The 12,638-nt window shown below is 47.5% G+C and overlaps 1 protein-coding gene across 1 annotated transcript in view; it reads right to left on the bottom strand.

Moving 5' to 3' along the window:
• Positions 1–234: 234 nt before the first annotated feature.
• Positions 235–12,638, bottom strand: part of stxbp5a (syntaxin binding protein 5a (tomosyn)) — a gene marked incomplete at its 5' end in the record, with an annotated part of 92,532 nt that continues 80,128 nt past the window's right edge. Inside the window, 12 exons of the mRNA XM_079753916.1 lie at positions 235–1,316; positions 1,661–1,716; positions 2,082–2,302; positions 2,842–2,953; positions 3,744–3,909; positions 5,378–5,744; positions 6,049–6,288; positions 7,546–7,596; positions 8,809–8,862; positions 10,227–10,289; positions 11,530–11,681; positions 12,518–12,638. The exon at positions 12,518–12,638 is cut by the window's right edge and continues 5 nt beyond it. Coding sequence (XP_079610042.1) covers positions 1,675–1,716; positions 2,082–2,302; positions 2,842–2,953; positions 3,744–3,909; positions 5,378–5,744; positions 6,049–6,288; positions 7,546–7,596; positions 8,809–8,862; positions 10,227–10,289; positions 11,530–11,681; positions 12,518–12,638 — 1,589 coding nt within the window. The 3' untranslated portion in view covers positions 235–1,316; positions 1,661–1,674. The remainder of the gene's footprint in view (positions 1,317–1,660; positions 1,717–2,081; positions 2,303–2,841; positions 2,954–3,743; positions 3,910–5,377; positions 5,745–6,048; positions 6,289–7,545; positions 7,597–8,808; positions 8,863–10,226; positions 10,290–11,529; positions 11,682–12,517) is intronic.

The raw sequence follows: 12,638 nt of genomic DNA, 5'->3' as shown, positions 1-12,638 counted from the left end.
CACACACACACACACACACACACACACAATAGGTTATCTTCCCATTTGCACGTGTTATATAATCTCTGTACTGGTGTGGACTCCCATCATAAACCATCATAGAACTCCCATACGACCCAAAATATCTAGTTTGGACTTTCCGTGTAGTCAACACTGTGCTTGTGTCAGCATCTACATACATAGACATGTGTTCACACCATGCCACACAGTGGAAGCTTATGGCATAAGGGTGAAGGAGGCAATATATATTATATAGATATCTATCTAATCAGTTCATAAATAAATCTCATTTATACAAGGAACCGTATATGGCTCATGTGACCTTGCCTCAACTTTTATTTTAAATCCGGAGATCAGATGTTGCCGTGCACTTAAGAGATACATATGCCTTTTATATCCATATACTACTTTTTCCAGCCCTTTTCATGAGGAGAAATTACTTGAGGATGTTTTGACAAAACATAAAAATACAAACACACATATGTATATATATACTTAGACATATATATATATGTATATATACACATATACATATATATGTATATATATCATTTACTTTTACAATAATATTAAAAATATGATTTTGTTTCTTTTTAAATAATACAGACAAAAAAAAGATCACCAACCAACATGTAATGGGGGAAAAAATACAACTGTTATGAAAATCACGTGAAAAACTGTGCGATACACAAGAGCTTAGAGGATTGAGCAAAATTACAAGCTAACCAATGTTTCAGTGGAGCGAATCTTTCTTCTTTCTCTGCGACACCCTGTATTGAGAAGTAGTCCCTGTGACATCACTTCCTTTTCCTGTCTCCAATAGCGCTTGCTGGGAGGGCGGGCCTTTTCCTCTCACCCTGTATCTCCTTTTCACTTCATTTCCTCAAGCCATCTCAGTCGTTCGTCCCAACCCGGTTGTACGTGGACACAGCGTTGCGCAATGTTATAGATTCATGTAGATATAGTCATGTATATAGATTAGTCTTTTCACTCCATGGTACATTTCCAGAATGTTGTAGTTGTCATTAGTATTTTTTGGAACACCTGCCCCCCGCCAAAAAAACAAACAAAGCCAAACAACTGTTGTTCATGTACACCAGCAACAGGACCAGGTCGAGATTCATCTGAACCCAGGTCATCTCGGCAAACTCTAAAACGAAAGCGGAACAAAAGTCCCCGAATCTACCCACACGAAAAAGAAAAGATAAAATCGTTCCACTGCTTGTTTCCTCTTGAGGATTATCCATCTCCTCTGTCTTGTCCATTCGTCCGTTCCATCCCAATAATGAGGCAAGGGGCCTGCAATGGGTGTTGTGCTAAGGGTTAGAGAGAGCGAGAGAGAGAGAGTGTAAGAGAGAAAGCGCAAGGAAGAGAGAGAGCGAGAGAGAGAGAGAGAGAGAGAGAGAGAGAGAGAGAGAGAGAGAGAGAAACAAAATCCCCCAGGGGGTGAGAGAGATGAGAGTTTAGGGTCAAGGGTCATATGAATGGGGTAGAGAGATACAGCAAAGAAAGAGGGGGAGGGAGACAGAGAGAGAGAAAGAGTTTGGAGGTGAGTACCCTCAAGTCCACATCCCACATAGGGGGTGGGGGGTTGGGTGCAGATGGAAGGTGATAACAGTTGTGTCCATGGTTTTCTGCCCCCCCCTCCCCCCGCCCTCACCATCTTCTGGCACATCAGATCTGGTACCACTTCTTGTCTTTGCACTTCAGCATCATCTGAGGACAGAGAGGGAGAGGGGAAGAAAGAATGAGTGAGGGAGTAAAAGAGAGACACTCATTATGAGAAATAGCTTGAGTGCTTTAACCTTCATCATCTAGAGCGGTGAATTCGCAGTTGGAGTAATAAAGATGTGTTTTTTTATCTATTAATTTAAACAAAGGAAATGTCATTAAAATGCAAAAGGAAAGTAGCAAGTCTCAAACACAGAGCAATAAAAAAGTACAAGGCAAAAGCCAACAAGTGGACAGCGCCTCACGCATATCAACCAAACGTCCCACCACCATCATCATCATCATCATCATCATCACCCTCATCATCATCCTCCTCCTACTCATCATCCTCTTCCTCCTCCAGCTCTCACCTCGTGGGCGTGTTTGGAGAAGCCGTCGGCGCTGTTCATCATGAGTGCCGTCCGCTCCTCTAGCTCGCCCAGCTTCTGTCCTCGCTCGTCCAGGGCTATCCTGGCCCGGGCCAGGTCGCCCACGATGCCCGAGGCCGCGCCTTTCATGCCCTCCAGGCCCCCAGGGCCCGGGATGTGCTGGGCCAGGCTCCTGGAGGCCTTCCCGGACGCAATCTCTCCGACTGGGGGGAAGGAACGGAATTAGGAGCATGGACACAGAGGAAAGGTCAGATGGCAGACAGGTGCATGACAGACAAGTCTCTGTTACGGCTACCATGGGTACGAATGATTACACAGACATTTTGGATTGTATGCACGGTAACCTTGGTGTTCTGGCAGGATTTTATGTGTGTATGTGGTGTGTTTCTGGTGTGGTATGTGTGGGCCTATGTTGTGTGTGTGTGTGTGTGTGTGAGAGAGAGTGTGTGGTGTGTGTGGGCCGATGTTGTTTGTGAGTGTATGTGATATGAAATATGTGTGGGCATTTGTGTGTGTGTGTGTGTGTGTGGGCTTATGTTTAGTGTTTGTGCGTTGTGTGTGTGGGCATTTGTGTGTGTGTGTGTGTGTATGTGTGTGTGTGTTTGTGTGTTTGTATGTGAACGTGTGTCTGTGTGTGTGTGGTATGTGTAGGCATTTCTGTTTGTGTGTGTGTGTGTGTGTGTGTGTGTGTGTGTGTGTCTGTGTGTGTCTGTGTGTGTGTGTGTGTGTGCGTGTGACTCACATAGCTCCTCCCGGTCCAGAGACTGCGCGCCGCCTCCAAAGAGCCCTTTAAAGAAGCCTCTGTTGGGGGCCTCTGGTGTCTCCACGGGGGTGAAGAGCTCCCCTAACATCTCCTGTAGAGTAGGCACGCACACACACAACCACACACGTAAGCAAACACACACACACACATACACAAGTTTTCTGAAAAACACTTGTGGGATCCACAATTTTTTTTTTACCGTCATGGATTTTCTATAAAAATCGTAATCCAGACAATGAAGTCAGGACTGGATGTATACCAGAAGCAGACAAACTCCTCTCTGACTCACTGGGCTCGGCGGTGAGTCACACAAGTGTGAAATCCTACTGTTTGGTCATGAGGCAGACCCTTTAAACTACTTACAGGAATCCAAATACAGGGATCTCAGATACATGTCCTTGATCGCCAAGTATGGGGTCAGGTGATGTGTGAATGGGAGTTAGTTGTATAACGACGGAGAGAACGACCTCATCTCCTCTCCCCTCATTCTTCTCTGCAGTGTAACAAACTGGAGATACACTGAACCACTGTGCAACACGAAGAAGGCTTCTCTTGATATCCCGGGCAACATTACAATATGTGATATCGTTGAATCGAATGGGGCCACGAGATCGGCGAAATCAAGCGATTTCAAGCTTTGTTTGAATATCTTTAACCCATTACAAGACAGGCGTGTTGGCACGACAGCGTCCACAAGCACACACACACCTTCCTCTCGAGTCACCGCCCCCAAACGAAGGGCCACCCTGAAGCATTTGATTGGATCTGCAGTGCAGGGTTCGTTCACACTCTGACAGTTTCCAAACAGCTTTAGCCATGGACCCTGTGAGGCTGTCCTCGGACGGTATTGGAACAACGTGTTTAGAGCGCCGGGGACCGACCTGCAGGTTCTCGCAGGTGTCCTGGCTGTAGGTGATCCTCTGGATCTCGGTGGGGGAGGTGAGGTACATGGCCTGGCCCAGGTTGGTGAAGCAGAAGGTCCTGGCGATGCGCATGTCGGTCAGGGGCAGGTAGTTGACGTCCAGCAGGGGTCTCAGCCCGGGCAAACTAGAGGGTAATGACAGTGAAAAAGAATTCAACAACCACTTTTTAGGGTGCTTTAATTCAACGTGACTCCAAGGGGCATCCAGGATCAGGTGGGGGAAAGGGGGCGGAAGGAAGAAAGGAGTCCTAATGAACTTGTCAATAAAATGTTGACAATGGGGTCTTTTCGCTTTTTCTACACACACACGCCACGACCGAGGGCAGCTGAACATGTCTGACGGTCATGGGGACCTACAGCTGTCCGTGGCTGGCCCGCACCCACACACTCACATCGGGTATTAAAAGCGAGAGAGCAGCCGGTCCTGCCAGACACCCAGATGGGAGGCTGGGCGCAGGCTGCCCCTCTCCTCTGAGGGGAGGGAGCGGGGAGGAGGAGGGAGGGAGGGAGGGAGGGGGAGGGAGGGAGGGAGGGAGGGGCTGATGCGCCAGCGGCTCAGCTCAAAAATAGACAAGTCATCCAGCTCTGTGTTGGTCTGTGCGTCGTCAGGTCGGTGTGGGTGTGCCGGTTGGCAGAAGTGCACCACCGTGAAAGTGGTTTGACTTTGCCGATAGACTAGGACACAATCAGGAGTCTCATAATGGTTGGCACAACCACCTGCCACCATCCCAAAAACCCACCCCCACCTCTCCAATGCTTGTACTGATCTCCCCTACATCGACTCCCCCCCGCCCCCCAGACTCACTTTTTCTTATCTCCTGATGGCTAGGGCGAGCGCCTAACAGGAATATGAAATGACATCATCCGCTTCCACCCAGCGCAGACATTCACCTGTGTTTGCCCTTGCGACCAGACAAGCCCGAGACTAGACGGCAGGCCTGGGAGCCTATTATCATCACATTCATCTACATTCATCCATCTACGTTATTGATGTCGGCCATTCAGTGGTTCACCCTCATACAGGACCTTGGCACAAAGAACGCATTAAATGAAGTAAGCATTTTGGCGAAAAAGTTCAATTAAATTACAGGACGAAACAAATGAGTCCATTTATGAGCTATAAGAATGATGTAATGGTTTGATCAGATCAGTGGTTCCATAAACCCCTCAAGAATGTCAAGGTCATCTCCAGTAGTCCCTAATATATATATATATATATATACGTGCTATTATATTACCCTGGCGTTCTTGGTGATATCCCCAAATTGTATTTTTTATATATATATATATATCCAATTTGGGAATTGAGGAGGATAACCAAGCATGCCAGGGTAATATAATAGCATGCCAGGGATGTAAATGAAGTGCACAAAAGTCATTTTAGTAGTCTTTTGTAAAATAACATATCCACATATAATGTAGTTTAAGGGTCTTTCCACAGACAAAACCCTTACCATGACACCTAGCTGCCCAAGACCCCCACCTCGACAGCCACACACGTACCCCCTCCAGGGGTTCACGCCCCCCCTCCGGTCTAGAACCACAGACTTCAACCCATCACCACCGCCACTCACCTGAGGGCGCGCCACTCACCTGAGGGTCATGATGTGTCCGTTGGCGCAGAAGACCGCCAGGCACACGCTGTTGCTCATCTGCACCACGTCGGCGCGCAGGATGAAGGAGGCCTCCGTGATGCTGTGCTTGTGCACGCAGTTCTGCGACGGCAGCGACAGCACCTTGGCCTGCTTCTCCGAGCACACCACGGCGTACTGGCTCTCGCTCAGGTCCTGCGAGGCCGACGGCGACACCGACACCGGACGCCGCTTGCGGCCCTTCTCCTCGCCGTCCGACGCCGTCAAGTTGGGCTCGAACCAGGGCTCATGGGGCGGGGGCAGTAGCATGCCCGTCGAGTCAAGGAACGCCATGCGCATGACGCTGCCCTTCACACGCGCCAGCATCCCTGTCGGGGGGGGGGGGGGAGAGAGCAGGGAGAACCGCTAAGAATGCGCTAAGAACCGGCTGCTCTCTGGTGCTGCTGTCTCGCTGGCCAGGGACACCTGTAGCTCCCCATGGCCGTCAGACATGTTCAGCTACCCTTGAACTGGGCGTGCGCTAAGGAAGCTAGCAAAGAAACGTCCGCTGACCGCGCCCTGGTGCTCAAACTAGCAGATCGATCATGTTATGCGGCTGTGTGCGTCCTACGATGGCGCCGCTGTGATAAGGTTAAACCGCCCTTCACCCCCGTCATCTTAGAAAACACTCACCGCTGGGCGAGGCGATGACGGGCTGCAGTTGCCTCTGTTCGCCGGCGGGGGGCAGCGTGAGCGCCACGGCCAGCACGGTGCCGAGGGAGGTGCCCACGTACAGGCAGGGCGTCAAGGCGCAGTCGCCCTTGCGGACGTAGGTGTCGCAGAAGTGGAAGGAGGAGATGGACTCGCGCGTCTCCTTGTCGATGCTGGTGACGCTGGAGGAGCGCGAGCGGCTGAAGGAGTTGTCCCGGTGGTCTAGAGGGTTGGCGCCCCGCGGCGGACATACGGACAGGAGGACAGTGAGACAAAGACAAAGCAAGGTAAAGCGCGAGTACGCCGACGGATGAAGAGTTATGGTGGGTACAGGAGGGAGTGTGCAATTCTGTTGTGAAATTAGCTAACGTACTGCAAAAAAACAGTTCATGTGATACCAATCGATGTCCTTCGATCAATAGACAGTTTTAATCAACCTCTTATTTCTAAAGCCCAACAACAATATTTTGGGGAAAGGCAATGAAAGAGTTTGAGTTCCATGTCAATATAAGAAAGGAATTCAAAACAAACAGCGGTTACGGCTCTAGGTTTCTATTGGTCAATATTTAAGGCCGCTGCTGGTGTTTGTTTTGAAACTGTGTGACAGATGGAGCTCATGAATTTAAACTTCATTTGGCAAACAGACAAGAAGCCTGGGCAAACAGAGCAGAGCGTCGCCTCGATCTGATTGGTCGGTTTCCATTCAACATGACCAACTGACTGTCATGCTTTCTGCTACATCCTAAATGATATTTTCACGACATCTGTTAAGTTTTTATTCAGAACTCAGAGACTCAATTAAAGCAGAATAATTTAAGGTGAATTCGCATTTTAATGTTAATTTCAATAATAAATGCTCAAATGTAACAGTTGCAGTCAGTTAAAACCTTTGGCACATATTAAAATGGTTGCTAGTAAGGAAAGAAACATTTTTAGAAGACTGCAGGTTTCTGTGGCTGAAAAAAAACAACCTTTCCCATTTCCAGAGTGAAAAAAAAATGCACTGCCGCAAGATTGAAAAGAATCGATGTACACTATGAAGGGTTTAAAAGGTATAAGGAAACATGAAATAGAGAGCAATAGCCACAGAAGAAAGGGGAAGCTTCATAGTGAGTGATGGTGTGCACACTAAGCTCAGCTGGGCACTGCTATCAACCTACTGTACAGGGAAGCAAGGTCAAAGCCAAGGTCGAATAGGAAATATCAGAGGATCTTCACATATTGTTACTACTTACACATGTGCCTGTTCATCTATTATCCTTCATTTCATAATGTATCTAAATTCAGATTGGAACAGTACAATTAGAAAGATTTGACAATGGCTTCTATTATTTATTAATTCTATTTCCATCCATTTCATCAAATGATTCAGTATATTTTGGTGTCAAACTATGATTGAATTACCTCTGGTCGAAAAAATGAAAGAAAATTCTGTTGTCATAAATGATAACAAAAATATTTTATCTTTTTAAGGCTTACCCAAGTCTGGCTTTAGCTCAGTTGGCAAGCTTAATTTCCGTGACATCTTTGCTGGAAGAAAGAGAACATCCCTCTTTACAAACACACGTCTAAGCCTGCACAGGATGCCATGCAACGCTAGCTTGACCAGAGAGAATCTGGTCTCAAAGAACTGCGCACAAAATACTTCACACACGGAAAACACAAATGACAAAAAGCTTGTTGAGACTAGTGGATGAGAAAAGGGGTTGGGGGAGGGGAGGGGGAAGGGTGGGGGTTGTCAGGTGAGCCAAAATGCTTTACACAGGGGAAGGCACTGCAAAGAGATTCAAGGTGTCAACCCTGGAGACTCTCTCCCACATGCTGTGACAGGAAGTGACGGTTAGAGCAACAGTTGTCGCGGAGCGGTAAACAAGACAACCAAAAAAGGCCCCTGAAAAGAGAGGTGTGGTGAGACAAGATATGGACAGGAGAGAAAGACCCCAACATTCAGGTCATTCCAGAACCCCTCATGCCAAGGGGCGCATGCACCAAGAACAGAAAGGGTGGACAGGAAACAGGAAGTGAGTAGGATGGGAGGACAGGTGAAAGAGAGGCACTGCATACGTAGAAGTACGGTTGATCGAGCGCCGATCATTCAATGAGCTCAGGCTCATTTGCGTACTCTCGTTTCGTGGGGCGCTTAGAAGACGAGCCAGCACCACCACCACCCACCACCGACACCATCGACACCACCGCCCCACCACCCAAACCAAGATCAAACGAGACTGTCCCGGCTGGGTCCAGTCAGCTCGGTGCTTAATGATCGAGAGACCGTGTCTTCTAGAAAGTAGCGGCCTTGTTCCTCAATGTTATGTGGAGGTGGACGGAGAAACACACGTGGGACATCGTACTGTACTGTATACACACACAAAACAAGGTACTACAGTCACGACAGTCACCAGCAGTAGGGAAGGGGCTACCGCAGGTCCGGACAGATGTCAATATTCAGGCACGTTTACATGGGACATTCGTGCTACGTATGTGTAGCATGCAGTATGCGTTTATTTGTTTTGTTAGTAAATTCAAGCGTACAGTTTTGGTGTGTGCGTTTGTGTGTCTGGGCGTGCATGTCTGCATGTGTGTGAGTGATTATGTGAATATGAACACAGAAGACAAAGTTGTTGTTGTTTTTTCTTTCTTTTCCCACAGCGAATAAAAAAAACACACAGACAAACAAACAAGGGGTGACACACGGTCCCGCCTTGAGGGACAGCCTGAGCAAAATCCTCTGGCGAATCTTACCTCCTCTACCACCGCCATTGTAGAACTGCTGTAGATTGCTGTTTGACATCAACACTTTCGAAGGGGGAGAGTAGAGTAGATAGTGGCGTTAGAAACATCCTTAGACTGTACCAAGCAGCCACCATTATCTAGAAGTCCATTGCTATTTTCTCCATTAGGAGGAACAACCAGGCAGGCAGATGCCCCAGATAAAGGCCTGCAGGCACTGTGTGTGTGTGTTGGGGGGGCCCCGATACACAGTGCTTTACTTCTTACAAGCAATGCACTCATCTGGTTTGTATGGTACATTCCCCCTTTGTGATATCGTGGATCATAAGCGGAACGCATTGCATCAACCAAAGCTGGATCATCAACACTCTTTAGATTCACCTTTACTTTTGTATGTCCTGTTTACAGAGGGGATTATATACTTTATTCACCGCTCATACATAAAGAAAATCACAGCACAAAGCTGGGAAAAAAAACATTGTGTTTTCTGTGTGGACAACAAGTCCAATGAGATGAATATGGGCAAAAACCCTCCACAAGCCCTCTGTTAAAATAAATGACTTTGTGGGTGGAGTCGAGGAGGGCGGGAACAAGGGACTATTTACTTCATATTGAGTTGATTTTTTCAGGAAACCCAAGTATTTCATGTTGGTAGGAACACGGACGGTTTGGAATCGAAGCATAATTCAGTCAAAGTCACAAGGAAAGAGATTGCTTGGTACCAGGTAACCTTTTCCTGCAAGTAGGCCATAAACATGAATTATCTGATGCATACAGACACCGTTTGAATGTTTTTTGGGGGAGGGAATATTGGCTGGTTTATAGAAAACTTGCAGCTAGCAATAAACACACTCAGGGAAAAGATGAGCTATGAATATCTCTCTCCAAATTCCTAGACAGATGCTTATAAATGGCAGCCTCCTCCTGGAGGAGCAAAGTGAACAAATTATCTGAAATTGGAAGATGTCATCAAATTGAGCAATTTCTCAATCATCTGTGAACAGCTGTAATGAGGATAAATGTGTTTCACGCAATGTGCATCCTAATGCTCTCGCTTACGGATCGTAAACCAAAGAGAAACAGAAGAGGACTTTGTTTTTGTTTAATCTGTTGATTGTTACACAGGATTGGGGGATACTCATTCATCGTTGATCACTGGGACGGTTCAAGGTCAACAGTTGCGGAATTAAACCAAAACAACACAATTCCAAACACTCACACCTAGCACCAATGGGAACCTGATCTGAGTCCTGCCGTCAAGAGACCCAATCCTCTTCTCTATCCACTCATTGCAAAGACCACCTGGATCCCGTCTGATCCTCCAATCAAGAATGGGTTGGTCAATTATTGCTAACTGGGCCATTATCCCTTTGGGCTATAACAAACGAGAACCATGGGTGGTAGGCATGTGTCTGTGAAGAACATGTTACCTGAGGTTGGAGACTTGCAGCGGTCTTCTGACGTTGCCGATCCCTCGTTGATGTCGCACAGACCTGACACACACAAGAAGTCAACGTGAAGGACTGCAAGTATGTCTCTCGGTCAGTATTTCTTTATGCATGTGACGACGGGTCTATGTGCAAGTGTATGAAAAGTGCGAGAAATGTGTGAGTATTGTGAGTGTGTGTGTGAGTGTGTTTGTGTGCAAAGGTGCATGTGTGTGTGTGTGTGTGTCTGCATGGGTTTGGGTGTGTGTCCCTGTTGGTCTGCAAGGATGTCAGTGTGTGTGTGTGTGTGTGCATGTGTGTGCGTATATGTTGACGATTAGGAGCTATTTCTGTATTTGTACCCTGTGTATGGTGAGGTACACACTGATGTGCATGTTGTGTATTTGCATGGGCCGTTATTGTTTTCGACAGTGCTGCGAGGCAGAGAGGCAGGCAGATGCGCTTTACTGCGCAGCGAATCACAGATGGGTGCATGATTACTGCTCACACTCACAAGCTGTGACAGGTAGCTGGTCACAGCATACCATTCACTGACGCCAGGTGCGGTGTCTGTTGGTGTCTTTGTCCACCTATATATGTATATGTTAATCTATATATTTTTCACATGTTCATGATAACACACGTTCACACATTGTAACACATGTTCTGAAAGGTGCTTCATGAATAAAGCTTGTTTGATCATTAATGTGTGATTTTGCGTGATTGCATGCATGTAGTGTGTTGTGTGTACTATGTATGTGCATTTGAGAGCAGAACGCACTTTACATGCATCACATGAACATCTTCATTCAAATGGTGGTCAGCCTGCTCATCAAGCCCGTTGGTTGGGTATGGAACAGAACATTGCACAGTCATGCCACTGCGGCATCGGCACTATCAGGTGCAATACCACCATCTAACACAAGGGGGCAGTGTGTCCATTCCAAATACACCCCTCGCCCTCCCTCTGCTTTCAGTGGCGCTGATCTCATGATGCTGCTAATGCAAGATGCGTGGAAGGAGATGGGTAGGAAAGAGCAGTATGGAATGAGGACGTCTTGATTCTGGGCTTCAGAGCACCAGAGCTAGGCATTACTCAGTTTAATCCTGATCACGTCATCCTAAATAGCGTAAAAAGAATAAAAGACCAATCCCAAACTAAAGCTATACCACCTCCTCCCATAGCGAATGACTCAGACAAAAGAACCAGTCGTCGTTTTGTGCATCTAAAAACATAGTTTCCGTTGTCCTCCTGAAGGTCAAACCCAAACATACAGTAGGTAGGTGTGCGGTTTCCGTGGGTTACCTCCGGAGGGCTGGCGCGCCTTGCGGGGCGAGCGCAGCTGCCTCTGGTAGGGGTCGTTGGAGCCGTACAGCTCCACGGTGCCCAGGTTCAGCAGCACCGACCTCTGCACGTAGTCCACCACCGCCAGCCCGTTGCTGTTGCCAAACACCACACTGCGGGCCGAACACCACGCAGCAGGGGGTCACCAGAGGCACACAGACAAACAGACAGACAAACAAAAAGGCTAGGAGGTGTTGATTTTTCATAAGGGGGCACACAGGTTGGGTACAGAGTAAGCAAACTTTTTTTGGCAGGTACAGGCCGGGTTGACCTCGGCGTGAAGCCATCCCGGGATAGAGTGCTGCTGCCGGAGAGGGCATTTTATCAAACAGGGACGGGTGGGGGGCCAGGAGCTCTCTGTTGGCTTATTAAAAAATCGGCAACGTCTTAGACAATTGCCAGACAGACACAGCCCTGATGTAGAGCGATGTCATCCAATCCCCCAAGGCCGATTGTTAAAAATGTCATGTTGACCAAAAGGGTGTGTAGACAGGAAGTACGACCAGACATCCATCATTGGAGGACATTCTGCCGCTCGTTTGTTTTCAAACAAATATGCTGAAATATTTATATATTTTCGTCTTTTGAGTCCCTCTCTACCCAAGACAGGGTTAGAATAAATATAAAAAACACTTATATTGCATGTATTGACGGAAAGAAATGCTGATTTGTGAATTTCTTTCTTTTTGAGATTGGAAATCCGCACTCGTTAGCAACAAAGAGTGAAACCTGAATCCTCTGAAACTGGTAAAACAGAAACAGCAGACATGTTTACATTGAAATAAAAAACCCTGACACGCACATATGGAAAAGAATAAAGGCTGAATTTGTGATTATTTCCTTGTGAGCCGTCCCGAGGGAGGGACCACGGTCTGAAGCTTTGGTTCTGACAGGGGGTCTTTAGGGGTCTATAAAGGAGGCAGTTGCGTTGGTACTCGGTGGGACTCACAGGCCATAGGAGGAATTGAGGGCCAGACTGGTGATCTGCTGGGGGGGCTCTCCGCTCACCCAGACCAGCTGGACCACCAGGTCCACCTGGTACCCTGGAGACTGCTTCAGAGGAGCACTGC

This window comes from Pollachius pollachius (genome assembly GCF_949987615.1).
Source record: "Pollachius pollachius genome assembly, chromosome: 16".
Classification (NCBI taxonomy): domain Eukaryota; kingdom Metazoa; phylum Chordata; class Actinopteri; order Gadiformes; family Gadidae; genus Pollachius; species Pollachius pollachius.
This window is presented reverse-complemented; position numbering and strand designations above follow the sequence as displayed.